The sequence below is a fragment of the Lethenteron reissneri genome, chromosome 9 (assembly GCF_015708825.2).
Source record: "Lethenteron reissneri isolate LAM-NWPU_2019-01 chromosome 9, ASM1570882v1, whole genome shotgun sequence".
In the NCBI taxonomy this organism is placed as follows: Eukaryota; Metazoa; Chordata; class Hyperoartia; order Petromyzontiformes; family Petromyzontidae; genus Lethenteron; species Lethenteron reissneri.
The window spans coordinates 13,559,218-13,577,368 of NC_083787.1; the positions used below are offsets into that span (position 1 = coordinate 13,559,218).

The window sequence follows — 18,151 nt, forward strand, 5'->3', positions numbered from 1 at the left end:
TACCGTGTGCCGAGCCGGCCATTATAGGCGCTCGCTAACCGCCCTTTCCCCAGCAGTAGGCCACGCGGGGGGTGGGGGCAGGAGATGTTTGTCTTTGTCGGTGTTTATACCGAGCAGGCACTTCCTCATGGCTTGTTGGGGGATTGCTTGCATACGGGGGCCATGTGTCGGGTTAAATGTTAAATATTCATTCATACTGATGATGCGGTCAACCTTCCAGCCTGCCTGGCATGTAATGCTCGGACGAGGGAGTAATGGTCTGACCTTCAGGCATCCTTTGCGCGCATCTTGGCGGCGGCGGCGGCAGCGGAGCGCGCTTGATGGGCTCCTCACCGTGATTGCATATTCATCGGGGACCAATAGGATGCTGGTAAACAAACTGAAAATTGTTTCTGAAGGCCGTTAGCCTGGCTTCCCGTATGCACTTCAGTTAATGGGCGCCCGAAACTGAATGTAGGGGTTCGGAGAGCTAATTGTCTGCATTGATCCTGCACCGTCTCCCGTGAGCGGTAATTGCTGTGAAAGTACTGCGCACTGTAATGCTTGTAGCGTTTTTTTTCTCTTTTCCTCTTTTGAAAACACGAATGTTACAGAACCTCTGCCAAAAGCGCACGGACACGACACAATTTAGTCACGATTGATCGGTGAAGTTTTTTTTTGCGCCACTGCTCTAAGTTAAATCGTCCCTTTTGATGAAACGTTGCTCGCGGCATTGATTTTACATTGACCGCCGTTTGTTTTCCTTTACTATTGAAGCCGGCCGCCGGCCACCGCCGCCGCCGCCGGTTGGTCGCGTCGCGATGGATCGTCCATCGATTTGCAATGGGAGCTTTCGTTTGCGTCGGACTGCAACACAATTGTGCAACGTTATCCCCCTGCCCCCGCGCTCCGCCACCCCCCCCCGCCCCCCCCCCTAAAAAAAAGTACGATAAAAAAAAGACCCCACAAAAACTTAGCGTGTCTATGTGCAAATTGCATCTTAAGCATCGCGTTTCCTGGCCCTTAAACCTAATTCTCACCTTGTGCCGCAGGTCCCTGATCAGCCGGATGAAATGAAATCCCCGGGAACACGTTGCCATGGAAGCGTGTGACTCCCCCAGCGTCTCGGGGCACGAGGATGGGCTGCCCGCTCCCTCGCTGTTGTACGAGCAGACGGCCGTGCTCGCCGCCGAAGCCCTGGACGCCTCCTCTTCCCCCCTCTCTGAGGCTCGTGCCGCCGGCAGCGAGGCCCAGCGGCTGAGCGATCCCTCGCTGCTCCGCGGCCTCGCCGCGCCCTGCCACGGCTCCGGGCCCCTACCCGACGCGGCCGCTGCTGCTTCTTCCACCTTTGTTTCCTCTGCCAAAGATATCCGCTGTAAGCAATGCTCCACCTCATTCCCGAGTTTACAGTCGTACATGGAGCACCACTGCCCCGGCGCGTTCCCCCCCCTGCTGCGCGACGAGGAGAGCGAGGTGAGCGAGGCCGAGGACGACAGCGACGTGGAGAACCTGACGGGTGACATCGTCTACCACCCCGACGGTTCGGCCTATATCGTCGAGAAGGACAAGGAGCTCTGCAAGGGGGGGGAGGGCGGCGGCGGCGGCGGCGGCGCCGGGGGCGCGTTCCAGCAAGCTTTAAACGTGAACTCGAAGGCCAGAGACTCGGCGCACCCGCAGATTGTGAGCACCTTTCACATCGCGTCGTCGCTGGCGCGGCGGTTCAGCGTGGACCAGGCGACGTTCCCAAATACCTCAGTGCTGGTGCCGGGGCTCGGCCCCGTGCTGCACAGCTTCCGCGTCTTCGACGTCCGGCACAAGGACGAAGCGGACGAGTATCTCAACAGCGACGGCTCAGCCAAAAACTCCTGCACAGCCAAAGATGTTCCCACCACCTCCGTAGACCTCACCAAATTCGACGGCTGCGCCCTGTACGGCAAGCGGAAGCCCATCCTCATGTGCTTCCTGTGCAAGCTGTCCTTCGGCTACGTGCGCTCCTTCGCGACGCACGCCGCCCACGACCACCAAATGACGCTCATCGACGAGGAGCGGAGGCTGCTTGCCAGCAAGAACGTGTCGGCCATCATCCAGGGCATAGGCAAGGACAGGGAGCCCCTGATCAGCTTTCTAGAACCAAAAACTGCAAGCTTTCAACAGGCGACGATAACCTCAACGGCAAACCTCGAAGGTCCAAGACCAAATTTTTATGGCGTGTTCAGCGGCGTCCACGTGCCCGGCATGGAGGGCCTGCAGGCCGGCCAGTGCTTGGCGAAGGGAAGTGGTAAGTGCAATCCAAAGATGACGGAGCAGACCGCCCCTCCTGCGAAGCAGCAGTGGGGGTCGAACGCTCTGATGAACCTTGGGGGTTTGGTAAAATTCTCGCGGGGCCAGACCGCTCCCTCGGCGTCGCTGGGGCAGCTGGGCGGCGCCGATGCTGTCGCCGGGGAGGAGGGCGAGGAGAAGCCCGCCGACGGACCCGCGGCGGCGGCAGCCAAAGTCCCCATCAAGTCCGAGCCCACGGACGTGGAGGAAGAAGAATTCGGCGACGAGCTCTACGCCAACGAGTTTGACGAGGACGACGGCGACGACGACAGCGGCGACGGCGCTCGCCTCGGGCTGTGGGACAGCGCGAGCAGCAACGAACTCTCGAGTCTTACAAACCAAAGCATTTCTCAAACTTCTTTCCTGCCTCAAGCGCTCAACTCCTCTCCAAAGGGTCCCTCGTTTAACTCCTTATCGATTCTCTCTGATAACGCCGCGGGCAGCTCGGAGCTGAACGCGGAATACGCCGCTCAAAAGCGCGGCGACTTCTCTGACGGCAAGGCCGACGGGTTGCCCGACGGCGCCCTGAGAGACACCGACGTCGACCAGGGCGAGGTGGCCACGGCGGTCGAGATGGCGCTGTGTCGGCCTCACCGGATGCTGGGGTCGACACCGCCCTGCCTGGCGAGGGAGGGCGACTACACCCCAGAGAGCGACCGCGAGTCGCCGAAATGCGACTTCCTCCTGAGCCACACGGCGCTTGCGCTCGGGGGACACCTGTCGGCGGCCATGCAGTCGCGCAACTCCTGCAAGACGCTCAAGTGCCCCAAGTGCAACTGGCACTACAAGTACCAGCAGACGCTAGAGGCCCACATGAAGGAGAAGCACCCCGAGCCGGGCGACGTTTGCAACTTCTGCACGTCGGGGCAGGCGCACCCGCGGTTGGCGCGCGGCGAGAGCTACACGTGTGGCTACAAGCCCTTCCGCTGCGACGTCTGCAACTACTCCACCACCACCAAGGGCAACCTGAGCATCCACATGCAGTCCGACAAGCACCTCAACAACATGCAGAGCTTGCAGAACGGCGGGCCCGTCTCGGCCGACCAGGCCGCGTACGGGCACCACCTGCCGAGCACGGCGCCGGGCGGCCTGGGCCTCGGCCTGGGCGTCGGCGGCGGAGGCGGCGGAGGGGGCGGCAACAACGGGATCGGCGCGGGCCCCCCGTCGGCGGTGGCGGCGGCGGCGGCACCCAAGGCCCGGCCGCAGCAGCAGAAGCCCGTGTGGCGCTGCGAGGTGTGCGACTACGAGACAAACGTGGCGCGCAACCTCCGCATCCACATGACGAGCGAGAAGCACGCGCACAACCTGCTGCTGCTGCAGCAGAGCATGAAGACGCTGCAGCACCACCACCACCACCAGCAGCAACAGCAGCAGCAACAGCAGCAGCACGGGCTGCAGCAGCTGGGGCTGGCGGGGCTGGCGGGCGGCATGCTGAGCACACCCACTGAGGCGGAGCTCTACCAGTACTACCTGGCGGCGGCGGTGGCGGCGGCGTCGCACGGGGCCGGCGTCCCCGAGCGCCTCAAGCTGGAGGGGGGGCTGAGCGATGCGCAGCAACAGCAGCTGCTGCTCTCCGGCTTCCAGATCGACCCCAACTCGACGGGTGGCGCCCTCGCGCCCACGCTGGGTACGGACGGCGTCGCGAGCACCGTCCACGAACCAAACACCCCGGCCTCCCTTCACCCCCCTCCCTCCGTTCACACGCTCCCCCACCCCCCCCCCCCCCCCCCCCCCCCCCCCCCCCCCCCCACTAAACACGTGGAACCTCATCCTCGAACTTAACACGTAAACGAGCAGAAGTGAGAGGGGCCGCGGCGCCGCTTGGGTAGTTTGGCCAATTTTGTTAAATCTGGCTTGGTCGCAAAAGGAAAACTGTGGTTGCGGAGCGCGCACACACACACACGTTTCTCCTAAGCGGCGATGGTTCAACCATTACATCTGCGGAGCTGTAAATAAATAATTATGAGCATTTGCAGGTTCGGGCTGAGTGGTGGCAGAGACCCGAGTTTGATGCCCAGCCAGGGCTGATATCCCATGGCGAGTGATATGTCAGAACCATTCCCCTGGGCCATCCTCCGTCGCAAAACCGAACTGACCAACGTGGCGAAGCATGATCAAGCGACCCTCATGACCGACGCAGTGTGAGGAGGCCCATCATCCACAGCAGCGAATTAGCTAAGGATTGTAAGTTATGCGATAATCATGAGTCAAGTCGATTTTGTCAAAGCAAAAAATGCAAAGATATTCACGACAACCCAGGTTGGGGATTCCTTCCAGACGCCCGTGTTTTGCCAGGAGCTGCTGGTCGCGTGGCAAAATCCCTCCACTTACTCTTGAAAAGTTCAGTTTACACACGACGACGATCTTTTTTTGCTCGTAACTCTTGATTTTGTCAACTTTTCAACCATCCTGCATGCCCCCCCTCCCGCTGGCAATATCTCCATGTGTACCCACACACGCACACAATGCATGCCCTATATATGTTCTTCATATTCATGGAATTCGCTGAAACCATTCTCAAGCATTTTTTTGTTTTTTTCCCGCCTTTCATGAGACTCGACCGCCCTTCCGCCCCTGCCCCTCCCGCCTCACCCGCCCATTTGCCGCAGGTGCTAAATCTGCAAGGGCTCTTGTTTACGGTGGTATTTCTGTGAAGAAAAATTACAGTGATTCGCTATGAAACCACATGCAGTCGCATTGCACTCCACTCCCATGGCTCGGCTTGGCAGCGGAGACTTAAAACCGCCTTCTGTGGCAGCTCCTGAAAGCCGACAGTCTCTGTGGCTGTTTGTGTTCCGAGCGGCGGCCACGCCATACCTAGGGGAAGCTTCCCACGCCTCCCATCAAAGCGGCCCTTTCTAACGCTTTACATAAGGACTTGCGAATTTTCCAAAAAAACTCGCCTTGAATTCTCTTACCGCCTCGAGGCTTGTACATTCCGTTATTTACTTATTTTGTCTGACGTTGCCGGCTTTGGGGGGCGGCGGGAAGGGGGGGGTGGGGGGGCTGCTGGCAGACGTGTGGAGAAAGCGACGGGGGGGCGGGGGGACGCGCTACGCGAATTAGGGCCCCGATTGCCTTGTCCTTGCAGCAATTACTGCCATTTGCTAATTCGATTGTGTTCAAATTGTGTTGGTGCTAACTCGCACATGCTTGCCCCTGTGTTGAGGCATTGATTATGCACTAACCTTCACCTGCTGGCATTTTTTTCATTCCGGACATTCAATACCAAGAGCTACGTGATAAATATTAGTCCATTTTTTAAAAGGCGCTCCACGTTGTTCCGACGTTAGCTTCTCGGAGAATTTGAACGCGAGCGGCGATGCACTTTTTGAGCACGCTTGGACCGGCGTGCCGTTGGGGGGGGGTGGGGGGCGCGGCCGCGACCGACCGCGCGGGTCGACCTCCGGCCCTCGAGGAAATTTGACCGCGGCCTAACCTCGCGCGCGTCTCGCCTCGGCGCCCCGCAGGCGGGGAACTGCCGTTGGACATGAGGCTGGCGGGGCCGCGGCTCCTCGCCGACGACGGCACGAGCGCCGCGCTGCTGGGCGGCGCCGCCAGTGGTGGGGAGCCATCGGGCGCCGACAACCCGGCGCTGAAGCTGTTCCTGTGCGGCGTGTGCAACGCCTTCAGCACCGACGGCCTCGAGGCGCTGGCGGCACATGCCTCGGCCGAGCGCCGCCTGCCCGAGGAGGAGTGGAAGGGCACCGCCGGCGACGGCGCCCACGCCTGCCGCCTGTGCCAGTACAGCACGCCGCTGCGCGCCAACTTCCAGCTGCACTGCAAGACCGACAAGCACGTGGCTAAGTACCAGCTGGTGGCGCACCTCCGCGAGGGCGGCCACGCCAACCAGTGGCGGCTCAAGTGCGCGGCGCTCGGCAGCCCCGTGCAGCTCAAGTGCAATGCCTGCGACTACTACACCAACAGCCTGGAGAAGCTGGGGCTGCACGTGACGGGCCAGCGGCACGAGGCCAGCCTGCGCCTCTACAAGGTGAGGCCCCCGACGGCACGGGCAGGGCGCGCTTGCGTCTCGTACCGCGCAAAAATCCGCGGAGTTACGCGGAACGGTGAAGAGCCGGTGGCGGTGTGGAAGCGAGTGCATGAAGCGCAGGGCGTGTCGGGCTCAGGGGGGAAAAAAGTCGGCGATTTATTTGTTCCACTTCGGTCACCATGCCGGCCGCGCGACAGAGGTCGCAACCGGGTACCCAATACCCGTACCCTACCCGATACCCGGCTACCCGTACCCAGCCGGGTACGGGTACAGGTAGGCCGTGAGTCACTGGTGAGTAACCGTTTGTCACTCATTTCCCAACGTCTTGTCTCTTCTCACAATTCAAGTTCCTAGAATCAACCCACCCGCGCCTGCAACATGGCAATCAGGTACCCGTACCCGTACCCTACCCGATACTCGGCCGGGTATGGGTAGCCGGGTATCGGGTAAGGTACGGGTACCCGTTTTCGACCCTGGTGCGGCCGGGTACGGGTAAGGAATCAAAACCCGTTTGCGACCTCTGCCGCGCGAGGGCTCCGGCTGGACGGGAATCGTACTGTTTGGTCTCGACATTTGAGTCGCGTCGGTCAGCACCGTTTTTTTTTAAGTCGGCTCCCGAGCACGCTTGACCTCCCCGCAGCGGCTGTCGCTCGGCTCGTGCCGTGGCCCGGCCTGGTCAGGGGGGGAAGGCGCCGGCTCGTGCAGCCATCGCAGCAGCCATCGGTAGTCAGACACCCTGTCGGCTGGGCGGGGTGTAGGCGTAGGCGTCGGGTATAAAAAATAGATATTCTTTGAGAATAGGTTTTCCCCTTTTTTTCTGGCAACAAAATAGGTGTTAAGATGTTAAAACACTAATCTGAAACCTTTTACAAGGAATCATGTCTGTATTAACCACAATGCTTGTGGTCAGAATGCAAAAAAAAACGTACTCTGATATTCTTTACTAAATGAAATATTTTTCGTAAGTAAATTTAATTAGTTTATTTATTTGGAATATCAACATCCAAAAATAAGAATGCGCAAGTAAGCGTGACACGAGCGGGTCACGTGGCAGGCTGACGCGACCAGGGGCAGGGTGCACCGAGCGTGCCAGCCCCACCACGCGCCCTGCCGGTGGTGGCATCGCACCCTCTCGCCTTTTTGAACGATCATTCTCTACGATTGTGGGGGGCGGCAGAGACTCGCATGCCGCTCGTCAGCTGGCAGCCCCTCCGTCGGTGACGCGGCTTTGGTCGGCCTGGGCCTGCGAGGGATGGAATGATCACCTGGTTCATCCGGCCACGCAGGCCATGGGGGGGAGGGGGGAGGGCGTCTCGATGGGTGACATCCGCTGGGTCTTTTCTCGAGCGAGCGTGTTCTGCTTCGAGGAGCAGCGCTCTCATCGTGACGTCGTCTCGCTGCTTGCCGCTGCGTCTGAGCCAGCGCGCCGTGCCACGGCGGCGTCGGTGGCATCAATTGTCCCAGTCCCCGCACAGCTCGAGACGTTTCTTGGTTATCTGAGCTAGCGGCACACGTCAGTCGAGGGTCTTCTTTTAAAAATATTTTCTTAATCCTCGTGGTCGCCTTTTGTTGTGTTTCTGTTGAAGTCTAGAATAGGTAAGTGGTTTCCCCCCCCCCCAAAAAGTACTGTTCATATTTTAATCTTTCAGTCAGCTGCCACAATTCCACCAGAGCTTGTCAAAGCACGCTGTGCATCGGATTGTTAAGGCATAGATTTATGGAATCTTTTGTTAAATTTACTGGCTGTTTGAGCGCGAGCAGCTTTATGTGAGGCTTGTGTGCTGGTTGTTCCATAAACTCGGGGACCAACAGAGCCTCTAAAACTTGTTTATTACAAAACATAAACCTAAGTGGCCAAAAGCCGCAGCCCTCTTTGGGCTTCATAAGATTAACTACAGGCGATGGCGGCGGTCAGAGACGGGGCGGCGAAGATCGCAGCTCTGGAAAATCTGGAAAAAACTAACCGTGCCGGAGCCGGGCACCGTGGCCGTAATGGGAGGTGTCCGCTTGCATTAGGAGGCGTGCCTCGGCAAGGACAAATGCCGCCCGCCCGCGCGAGCACGGGCGCTGTGACTTGGCCGTGCGAGTCTCCCGCGAGGCACGGGCCCGAGTCGTTCCGCACCAGCCGCGAGTCCCAAGAGCTGGCGCGTGCGCGCACACGTACGGACGGACGCGTGTGCGTGCGGGTACGCTCGTGCGGCTTGCGCGCTTGAAGACAGGTGGAGGGGCGGCAGCGTTTCTCGTTTTTTAGATGTTTTCCGCTGCAGCAAGGAGATTATAATCGTCGTCATTGTCGCCGTCAGTCGCCAGTGCGTCCGCTGCAGTGATTGGCTTCAGTCGGCACGGTGCCCATCGGGGGGAGGGGGAGAACAACAAAGGAGAACAACAAAGGATGACGTTTTCTATGCCCTATACTACGTTAAAATATAAAAGCCTTTATGATTCCACTGCTGGATGAAGACCTCCCAAATTCCATGTTGGTCATGAAGGCTGTTTGACTGTACTTCACCACACTCGTAATTGCTGGTTGGTGAACGATAGCCCAGGATAATATTTGCCGGGAAGAATAACTCTGGTCACCGGGTTCATGGCGCACTGCATGAACCACTGCACCACCTCTCGCTGGACAGATTTGCACACAACTCAATTTGCATATTGGCTCGATTTTCTCAATCTGCACCGTCCGGGATTGATGGTCGCACACAGGTTCGGAGCACCGGTGAGGCGTGCGGTGCCTGTTGGGCGTGCACGCTGGCACATATCGTGGCAGTGCGAGAAACACAATCAGCCGGAATTTACCAACGCCCGCCACGTTGGGCGTTACTCCTCTCCCAGTGAGTAGACGTCCCTGTCTCAGGTGGGGGCGGGAGGTGGATGGGAGGACGGGGGGGAGGGGCTGTGCTGCGCGAGGGGAGAGGGGAACTGGCTGGAGGGGGGGGGGCGCTGTCATTTTCTGTGCAGCCTGCGCGAAGGTCGAAGTCGGTGAGGTAGGATAATTGAGCAGAGACTTTGCTGTTTTGTTGGCGGTGACCGCTGGAGCAGAATAACCCGCCCCCTCTGCCCTTAATGGCTTTTGCATGTTGGGGTTTAGAACCCTAATCTGATGCTCTCCTCCGCCGAGTGAGAGATGCAAATCGCGCGGTAATAACCGCAGCCCGAGTCCGCGCGTCGTCAAAAGGGCTCGTCGCGCTGCGAGCCCGGTCGCCGGAGGGGGCAGGGGGATGGGGGGGAGGAAGGGGGGGCAGCCTCCCACCGCTTTCCATTATTTAGTTGGAAAGGTAATTTTAAACACGGTTATTTTTTTTTCTTGCGACCCGCGCTGTGAGTTTTCTGTTGTCGGTGCGAATTGAAAAACGGTATTAATTTTCGGATGTGCAAAAAAAAGCTAATTAGTGGCCATGCGGTTAACACTCGCTTCGCGGGAAACTGCAAGCGATAAAAAAAAAATGTCGCGGAAAAAAAACATGCACAGCAAGGCAGCACCGCGACGTTCACCGACCAGCCCTCCCCCCCCCTCGGAATCCGGCAGATCCGTCACGGGCCTGAACAAAGCTCATCGCTCGCACAACCGACCTGACGTAACAGTTCTGCGGAACTGGATGAGACCCTAAACAAAAATCCAAACAGCCGGTACATTAGATTAATTAACGAGTGACGAATTTGAATAGACGACACCGTCGTTGGTAAAGAGAGAAGTCTCGCTCTGTGGGGAATGCGTCTCTTGATGGGCACGTGCTCTTCCTGGCAATTTCATTTCTTCCGCTCCCCTCTACGTGACGGTGCTCTTGAATCAGAGCAATGCCTTCCCCTCTCTTTGCGCGATCACGTTCTACGCCACAGCGAAGCGGTTTAAGTGCCCGCGAAGGCCACATTCGCCAGCCTGCTGCTCGCCGTGAGATTCTGTGGCTAACGCGGGGGGGGGCGGGGGGCGGGCGGGGGCGGGCGGGGGGTGGGGGGGGGAGCTGGGAGGGGGCAGACAGCGTCATTATAATCGCGGAGTGTTGTGTTTTTTGGCGGAGCGAACGGAAGCAATTACCACAGCTCCCTGAGCATCTCTCATCCGAGATGGAGCCCAGAGCGTCGCCGATAAACGTACGATAAACCTTCTTTGGGAAATCTCTTGTTTTGTTTGCAATTGCTCTCAAGCAGTACAAACGTAGAGGCGAGTGATTTGCAAATCCGCGTTTAAAATGGGCGTCCCTCGCGAGGTGCACTGCCTACATCGTGACAAATCCACGTTCGTAAACTCCGGCGCGGGTGTGCGCGGTACAGCCCGGCGGCATGCCTTAATTTTTTTGCGTTCGTCAAAATGCAAAGTGCGTGGGGGGTGGGTCCCAATATATTTATTTTGGGTTCCGAATTGTTTACCGCGGATGCGCGTGTGTTAGTGTGTATATGTCAAGTAGGTAGTGGGGAGCGGTCGCAGTAGCGGTTAGCGCGCTGCACTAGGAAACTGGGGACCCGAGTTCAATTCCCGCTCACGGCCAACACCAGTGGCAATTATCTCAAACGGTAATGGGCCTCCCTTAGGTCGACTCGGCCTCAAATTAGTACCTGGTGCAGTTTGTAATCGTCGCCGCTGGGGAGACAAAGGCGGCCGGGCGTGGTGCTGGCCACCCACCCCCTCGTGTACCGTCCCTGCCTTCATAGGCACTACTCGCTTACAGCAATTGCCCAATAGTCTTCCAAGGCTATACCGGGGAGCTTTGTCTTTGTACGTATTTTCAACTTCTTTCACGCCGTACGTAGCCAACTGTGCTAATCCTAGTGCCCTGCGGCAGTTTGGCCAAAGATGATTCCTTCGGAGGTGGCGCGTTGTGGCGGTTTTACAAGCCGCGAGGATTCCACGAGGGCCCGATTGGGGAAACGTCGGCGATTCCGTTTTTGTCGACGTGCTTTAATTTTTTGGGGGTTTTAACACCATCGCTTCCCGCAGGCACAGGGGCCCATACCGCCAAGTGGCTAGTAACCAACGGCGCTAATTGAAGGTGCGATTTAAACATGAGTGTAACGCGTTTTTTTGAATCGAGCAAGTTTGTAAGAACTCGGGCAAATAGACGGTAGGTGGCAGGTGAGTTTGGGTGAGAGACGGTGGGTGGCAGGTGAGAGATGGTGGGTGGCAGGTGAGTTTGGGTGAGATACGGTGGGTGGCAGGTGAGTTTGGGTGAGAGACGGTGGGTGGCAGGTGAGTTTGGGTGAGAGACGGTGGGTGGCAGGTGAGTTTGGGTGAGAGACGGTGGGGGGCAGGTGAGTTTGGGTGAGAGACGGTGGGGGGCAGGTGAGAGATGGTGGGGGGCAGGTGAGTTTGGGTGAGAGACGGTGGGTGGCAGGTGAGTTTGGGTGAGAGACGGTGGGGGGCAGGTGAGAGATGGTGGGGGGCAGGTGAGTTTGGGTGAGAGACGGTGGGTGGCAGGTGAGTTTGGGTGAGAGACGGTGGGGGGCAGGTGAGAGATGGTGGGGGGCAGGTGAGAGATGGTGGGTGGCAGGTGAGTTTGGGTGAGAGACGGTGGGTGGCAGGTGAGTTTGGGTGAGAGACGGTGGGTGGCAGGTGAGTTTGGGTGAGAGACGGTGGGGGGCAGGTGAGAGATGGTGGGGGGCAGGTGAGTTTGGGTGAGAGACGGTGGGTGGCAGGTGAGTTTGGGTGAGAGACGGTGGGGGGCAGGTGAGAGATGGTGGGGGGCAGGTGAGAGATGGTGGGTGGCAGGTGAGTTTGGGTGAGAGACGGTGGGTGGCAGGTAAGTTTGGGTGAGAGACGGTGGGGGGCAGGTGAGAGATGGTGGGGGGCAGGTGAGAGACGGTGGGTGGCAGGTGAGTTTGGGTGAGAGACGGTGGGTGGCAGGTGAGAGACGGTGGGTGGCAGGTGAGTTTGGGTGAGAGACGGTGGGGGGCAGGTGAGAGATGGTGGGGGGCAGGTGAGTTTGGGTGAGAGACGGTGGGTGGCAGGTGAGTTTGGGTGAGAGACGGTGGGGGGCAGGTGAGAGATGGTGGGGAGCAGGTGAGTTTGGGTGAGAGACGGTGGGTGGCAGGTGAGTTTGGGTCAGAGACGGTGGGGGGCAGGTGAGAGATGGTGGGGGGCAGGTGAGTTTGGGTGAGAGACGGTGGGTGGCAGGTGAGAGACGGTGGGGGGCAGGTGAGTTTGGGTGAGAGACGGTGGGGGGCAGGTGAGTGACGGTGGGTGGCAGGTGAGTTTGGGTGAGAGACGGTGGGGGGCAGGTGAGAGATGGTGGGGGGCAGGTGAGTTTGGGTGAGAGACGGTGGGTGGCAGGTGAGAGACGGTGGGTGGCAGGTGAGTTTGGGTGAGAGACGGTGGGGGGCAGGTGAGAGACGGTGGGGGGCAGGTGAGTTTGGGTGAGAGACGGTGGGTGGCAGGTGAGAGACGGTGGGGGGCAGGTGAGTTTGGGTGAGAGATGGTGAGTGGCAGGTGAGTTTGGGTGAGAGATGGTGGGTGGCAGGTGAGTTTGAGTGAGGTGGTGGGTGGCAGGTGAGTTTGGGTGAGAGATGGTGGGTGGCAGGTGAGTTTGGGTGAGAGACGGTGGGTGGCAGGTGAGTTTGAGTGAGGTGGTGGGTGGCAGGTGAGTTTGGGTGAGAGATGGTGGGTGGCAGGTGAGAGATGGTGGGTGGCAGGTGAGTTTGGGTGAGAGACGGTGGGTGGCAGCTGAGTTTGAGTGAGGTGGTGGGTGGCAGGTGAGTTTGGGTGAGAGATGGTGGGGGGCAGGTGAGTTTGGGTGAGAAACGGTGGGGGGCAGGTGAGTTTGGGTGAGAGATGGTGGGGGGCAGGTGAGTTTGGGTGAGAAACGGTGGGGGGCAGGTGAGTTTGGGTGAGAGATGGTGGGTGGCAGGTGAGTTTGGGTGAGAGATGGTGGGTGGCAGGTGAGTTTGGGTGAGAGATGGTGGGTGGCAGGTGAGAGATGGTGGGGGGCAGGTGAGTTTGGGTGAGAAACGGTGGGGGGCAGGTGAGTTTGGGTGAGAGATGGTGGGTGGCAGGTGAGTTTGGGTGAGAGACGGTGGGTGGCAGGTGAGTTTGGGTGAGGTGGTGGGTGGCAGGTGAGTTTGGGTGAGAGATGGTGGGTGGCAGGTGAGAGACGGTGGGTGGCAGGTGAGTTTGGGTGAGAGATGGTGGGTGGCAGGTGAGTTTGGGTGAGAGATGGTGGGTGGCAGGTGAGTTTGGGTGAGAGATGGTGGGTGGCAGGTGAGTTTGGGTGAGAGATGGTGGGTGGCAGGTGAGTTTGGGTGAGAGATGGTGGGTGGCAGGTGAGTTTGGGTGAGAGACGGTGGGTGGCAGGTGAGTTTGGGTGAGAGACGGTGGGTGGCAGGTGAGTTTGGGCGAGGTGGTGGGTGGCAGGTGAGTTTGGGTGAGAGATGGTGGGGGGCAGGTGAGTTTGGGTGAGAGATGGTGGGTGGCAGGTGAGAGACGGTGGGTGGCAGGTGAGTTTGGGTGAGAGATGGTGGGTGGCAGGTGAGTTTGGGTGAGAGATGGTGGGTGGCAGGTAAGTTTGGGTGAGAGATGGTGGGTGGCAGGTGAGTTTGGGTGAGAGATGGTGGGTGGCAGGTGAGTTTGGGTGAGAGATGGTGGGTGGCAGGTGAGTTTGGGTGAAAGACGGTGGGTGGCAGGTGAGTTTGGGTGAGAGACGGTGGGTGGCAGGTGAGTTTGGGTGAGAGACGGTGGGTGGCAGGTGAGTTTGGGTGAAAGACGGTGGGTGGCAGGTGAGTTTGGGTGAGAGACGGTGGGTGGCAGGTGAGTTTGGGTGAGAGACGGTGGGTGGCAGGTGAGTTTTGGTGCCTCCCCAGCAGCATTCGGTTTGGGCGCTTGAATGAAATGCAGCTCCTCTCCCAGATTACGACGGCCGGTCTCAACGTCATTTTAAGATGCGAGGCTTTCGCAAGAGAGGAACTGGATGCTGAGCTCATTGTCATTGTTTCCTTGCCAAAATCATTTGTTATCATTGTTCGGTGATGAAAGGTAACTTCCAGTCTGCCCGTTCATACATTGCAATATATCATCGCGCACACGGAGCTACAGAGTGTCCACGCACGCCCACGCGAGCAGGTGGAGCGCCGGTACAGCGGTTCACCCACTGCTCCGGATTCAGTGACTACAGTTTGATTCCCGGCGATGGCTCACATCGGTGCCGAGTATTATCTGGACCAATCCCAGGCCCTCACCTCACACCGTCTTTACCAACTCGTAATGACCAGCATGGTGAAGTGTGGTGAAAACAGCCTCCATTATCGACACGTTATTAATCGTCAGCAGTAGCCATGCTCAATCCACCGCTTGATGAAGTCCCCTCCCCCATTTCTCCGCCATTCCCCCTCGCAATCCTGCCATGTGTCGGTCCAACCTGGCACCGCTCGACGGCCGATTTTAATCGCTCCATCTCCGCGGCGGTTGTCCTCATACGCGAAATGTTGTTCAGTACAAAAATCTGCATTTGGGCCGCCACAGCCCCCAACACTGCCCCCCCCACCTCATCTGCATAAACCCCCGAGCCCACCTTCGGCGCGGTGAGAAATCCGGCCGGGCGTCGAGCGCGTAGCTCCGAGTGGCCCCGTAAGGAGAGAAACAATGGCTGGAGTGCGCCTTGTTATTGGTGAGGAAACGGCGCGATGGCTATCGGGGTGCGCGGTGACCTAACACGGCTATCTGGCGGCTTGGATCTCTGCCTGTAATCCGGTTGGACAGGTTGTGATGTGTGGCCGTTGCAGTCGGCTAAATCAATTTGAGCCGGTGCTGTTATGAAAGCAAGCTCTCCGTGCCGGGGGTGCGGGGGGGGGGGGAGTGGCCGGGGGGCTGGGGGGGTGCTTTTTGGCCGAGGTAGGCCCGGGGTGCCGGGGTGCTCAGGGGGTCGATGCGGCGCCGGTGCCCTGCCTGCCCGCTTGTCGTGCATGGAGAGTGCGCGACTGCGCGCCTCCTCGCTGGGCCCCCGGCGCCGTTGCTGTCCCTGCTTTGCCATCCGCCGTGCCCGGCAAGCGATGCACGGCGATTGTTAAGCCGCGGCCGTCGGTCCGCTGCTGGATGAAGGCCTCCACCGTGTGACGTCTCGGTGCTGTTGCCGCCGACCACCGTCACCACTGGCTTGTCTGGGAGATGGTGACGCGTTGCGCATGTGACGTTTTTCGTGCTCTATACCTCGTTAAAATAAAAACCTTTATCATTCCACTGCAACGCACGGACGCGCATCTTTCGTAGCGGCAGTGGATGAAGCCTCGCTGTGGCGCCAACGCGGGCCTCCTGGGCCGGTGCCTCCCCCAAATAATTTTGCACGCCAGCGCCGACTTGGGGAGAGGAAGTGCCTTCCGTGGACGGGCGCATCCGAGCGAGCGCCCGCGCACGCCGTCCGCTCGAGTGGGTACCATCTTTTGGTTTGGCGCGCCGCGAGCCCTCGTTGAATGCCGCTTAGCAGTCGGCTCAAATCGAAACGGAGTGGATGGCACCATTTTAGAACTTTGTCGATTTTTTTTATTTGTTTTGCCGGCACTCTGAACAAAAACGTTATATTCTAAACTTTTTGTGTGTGTTTTAACCCACTTTTGTGACCTGCCTGACTCCTGATTGGAGTAAATGTAGGGCACGGCACGGTGTGGGGGAGCCACTGAATGAATTGAAGACTTTTGCTCAGGAGATGCAGACAAGTGCCGTCTCGTGAGCGTTGTTACCTCCCCGCAGTATATAGCGGACACGATTCTGATCGTCCGGAGGCTTTGCAGATAAAGCCACATTCCTTTTCGGAAACGAAAAACATGATTTTCATGATAAGAATGTTCGTACAGTAATCCAGGCGCTGCTCAGATTAACGATGCATCGTGGGGGGTATGGGGGGCTGCTCTGTAGGCTGTGGGCCACGGTGCCTTTCGCTCGCTAACCTTTAGCGACTCCTGGCCACACAAGGTCAAGAAGACAGATGGCCCCCGCCGGTGGCCAGGCTTCGTGCCCTCCCACCGAGTGCCACGCAGGGGCCATGATTGATGCTCTCGGTCCACTTTTTAATTGCCGGACCGTTTTTGCGTGAAATTATTTGCTTTGGCCGCGTCCTTAATGACTCGGACTCCCTCTCCTCCCGTCCTTTTGTCGTTGTTTTATTTTACACTCGTTACAAAACCAGCTGGGGCACCCGGGAGCACCTGCTCTGTGGCTGCGCTGCGGAAGTCTTCCTTCCCACGAGCGTTTTTGCGCGGCCCGAGAGAACGGCGTCGGCATGGGCGCCTCCGTGGCTGCCAGCGTTCTGTGCTCTCGCCGTCCAGAGAACTTTAAAACGTCCAGAAATTGCTAGATTTTCATTTTCGCTAAATTAAGCGACGCAGTTAGGTTTTTGACGCCCAGTCCGCACGTCAAGAGTTGCAAGTGCACGCCTTTGCTCCGAGCAGAAGTCGTTGAAACTTGATTATAAATGCCGCTGAGCGAGTATTTGTATAAGCTTCTTGGCGAAGCACAAATCGGGCTTTCATTGTCCAGAGGAGAAACGGCGTCGAGCAAAAACCCGGACGCAAGTTTTGCACTTTTCGGCAGTCACGTTGGCAATCTAACCGAGCGATAACGCCGGCTGCTGGCTGTGTACAGAAAGTTGTCTGCGCGATTGGCAGATTTAATGAAGATCCTTTGCTCCATTTTGTTCCTAAATCGCTTAACATGCTGCCTTCACAGATAATGTTTAGCGAGTTAATAATGACCGGACAGTGATTAACGACCTGACCGCCAGAGATCTCTCGCTCTTATCTGCTTCTGGCATCGGTGGAGGTGAGCTCGGCGAGCGGCGAGCACGAGGCGCGGGGGAGCAGCTAACGGACGAAAGGCGACATCGCTACCCCTCAGCTGGCAACTCTTCCCTTGGAATTTTTATTCGCAAAAACAAATTACGAGGAGTCTGTCGGGTCTAAACGCTTCGTGGCCCGCCTGCCCGCCCACGCAAGTAAAGCTTGACGGGCGAGCCGCTTGCTCGCGTGCGACAGTTCGTTAAGAATCTTCTGACGCAACGATGCTCTTTTACCCCCCCGCCCTCCCCCCGTTTCGAACGACTGTGAGCGGTGGCCCTACGAGGGAGGGCGGCGAATAATTGGCAACGTCTCGTAACGCCATGCCCGGCGTGCGGGTCAGGTTGTGCTCGTTGTCTCTTGAACGTCAAATCCCAGGAGCGGCACGCACGCGTGGGGCCAGATGGGAAGTGTTAAGTTGTCAGCCTTGTTTACGGGTTTTGTGATCTGCTGGCTTTGTGTGTTTACAAAACCCGGGCGTGTGGCCCTCTTCCTGTGGGCTGCCACTGTCCTTGAGGCCCACTCCGTGACGTGGCCTAATTAGTCACCGTCTTAATCGTGATCAGTCACGACCCATCCACTGCTGGATGAAAGACTCCCGGGGCCGTGGCCATCTCCTCGACATCCCGCGTTGCAACAGCCCGTCTGGCTCTCGCACGTGAGCCGATCGCTTCGCCTCGACAGTGCCCTCCTCATGGGGGTGGGGGGCACAGGGGGGCGGTATTCCACCTTGGACTGCCGCTCCACCGCCGGTCGTCTCGACCACCGGCCGTCGTCCCTTCTCGCGACCTCTCTCTCGGGCTGAAGCCCACAAAACGATGTCTCTTACTTGCGTTTGTTCTCTCATCGACGTGTTCTTTTCTCTCTCTCTGTGAAATTACAAGCACCGTGCCTCGGCAGCCTCTGTCCCGTTTTCTGTGTCCACGCTTTCATTACACATGTCAGAGCAGGTAACGGCAGGTAATATACACCAATTACAACATTGTCGTGTAAGCACTTTAACACGCAGGCTTTCAACCAAAATTATCCTTAATAAAAAAAATAGTTATTAACATTTATATTTACGGGATCTTACCCAAACATTCTCTTGTTGTGTAGGCACCGTGGTCTGTT

The 18,151-nt window shown here is 58.3% G+C and overlaps 1 protein-coding gene across 11 annotated transcripts in view; it reads left to right on the forward strand.

The window, feature by feature from the left end:
- Positions 1-18,151, forward strand: part of ZFHX3 (zinc finger homeobox 3) — a 247,930-nt gene that overhangs the window by 141,537 nt on the left and 88,242 nt on the right. For all 11 annotated transcript variants that reach the window (XM_061548417.1, XM_061548414.1, XM_061548420.1 and 8 more), the window contains 2 exons: positions 1,032-3,925; positions 5,769-6,289. In XM_061548417.1, the coding sequence (XP_061404401.1) occupies positions 1,078-3,925; positions 5,769-6,289 (3,369 nt within the window). In that variant the 5' untranslated portion in view covers positions 1,032-1,077. The remainder of the gene's footprint in view (positions 1-1,031; positions 3,926-5,768; positions 6,290-18,151) is intronic.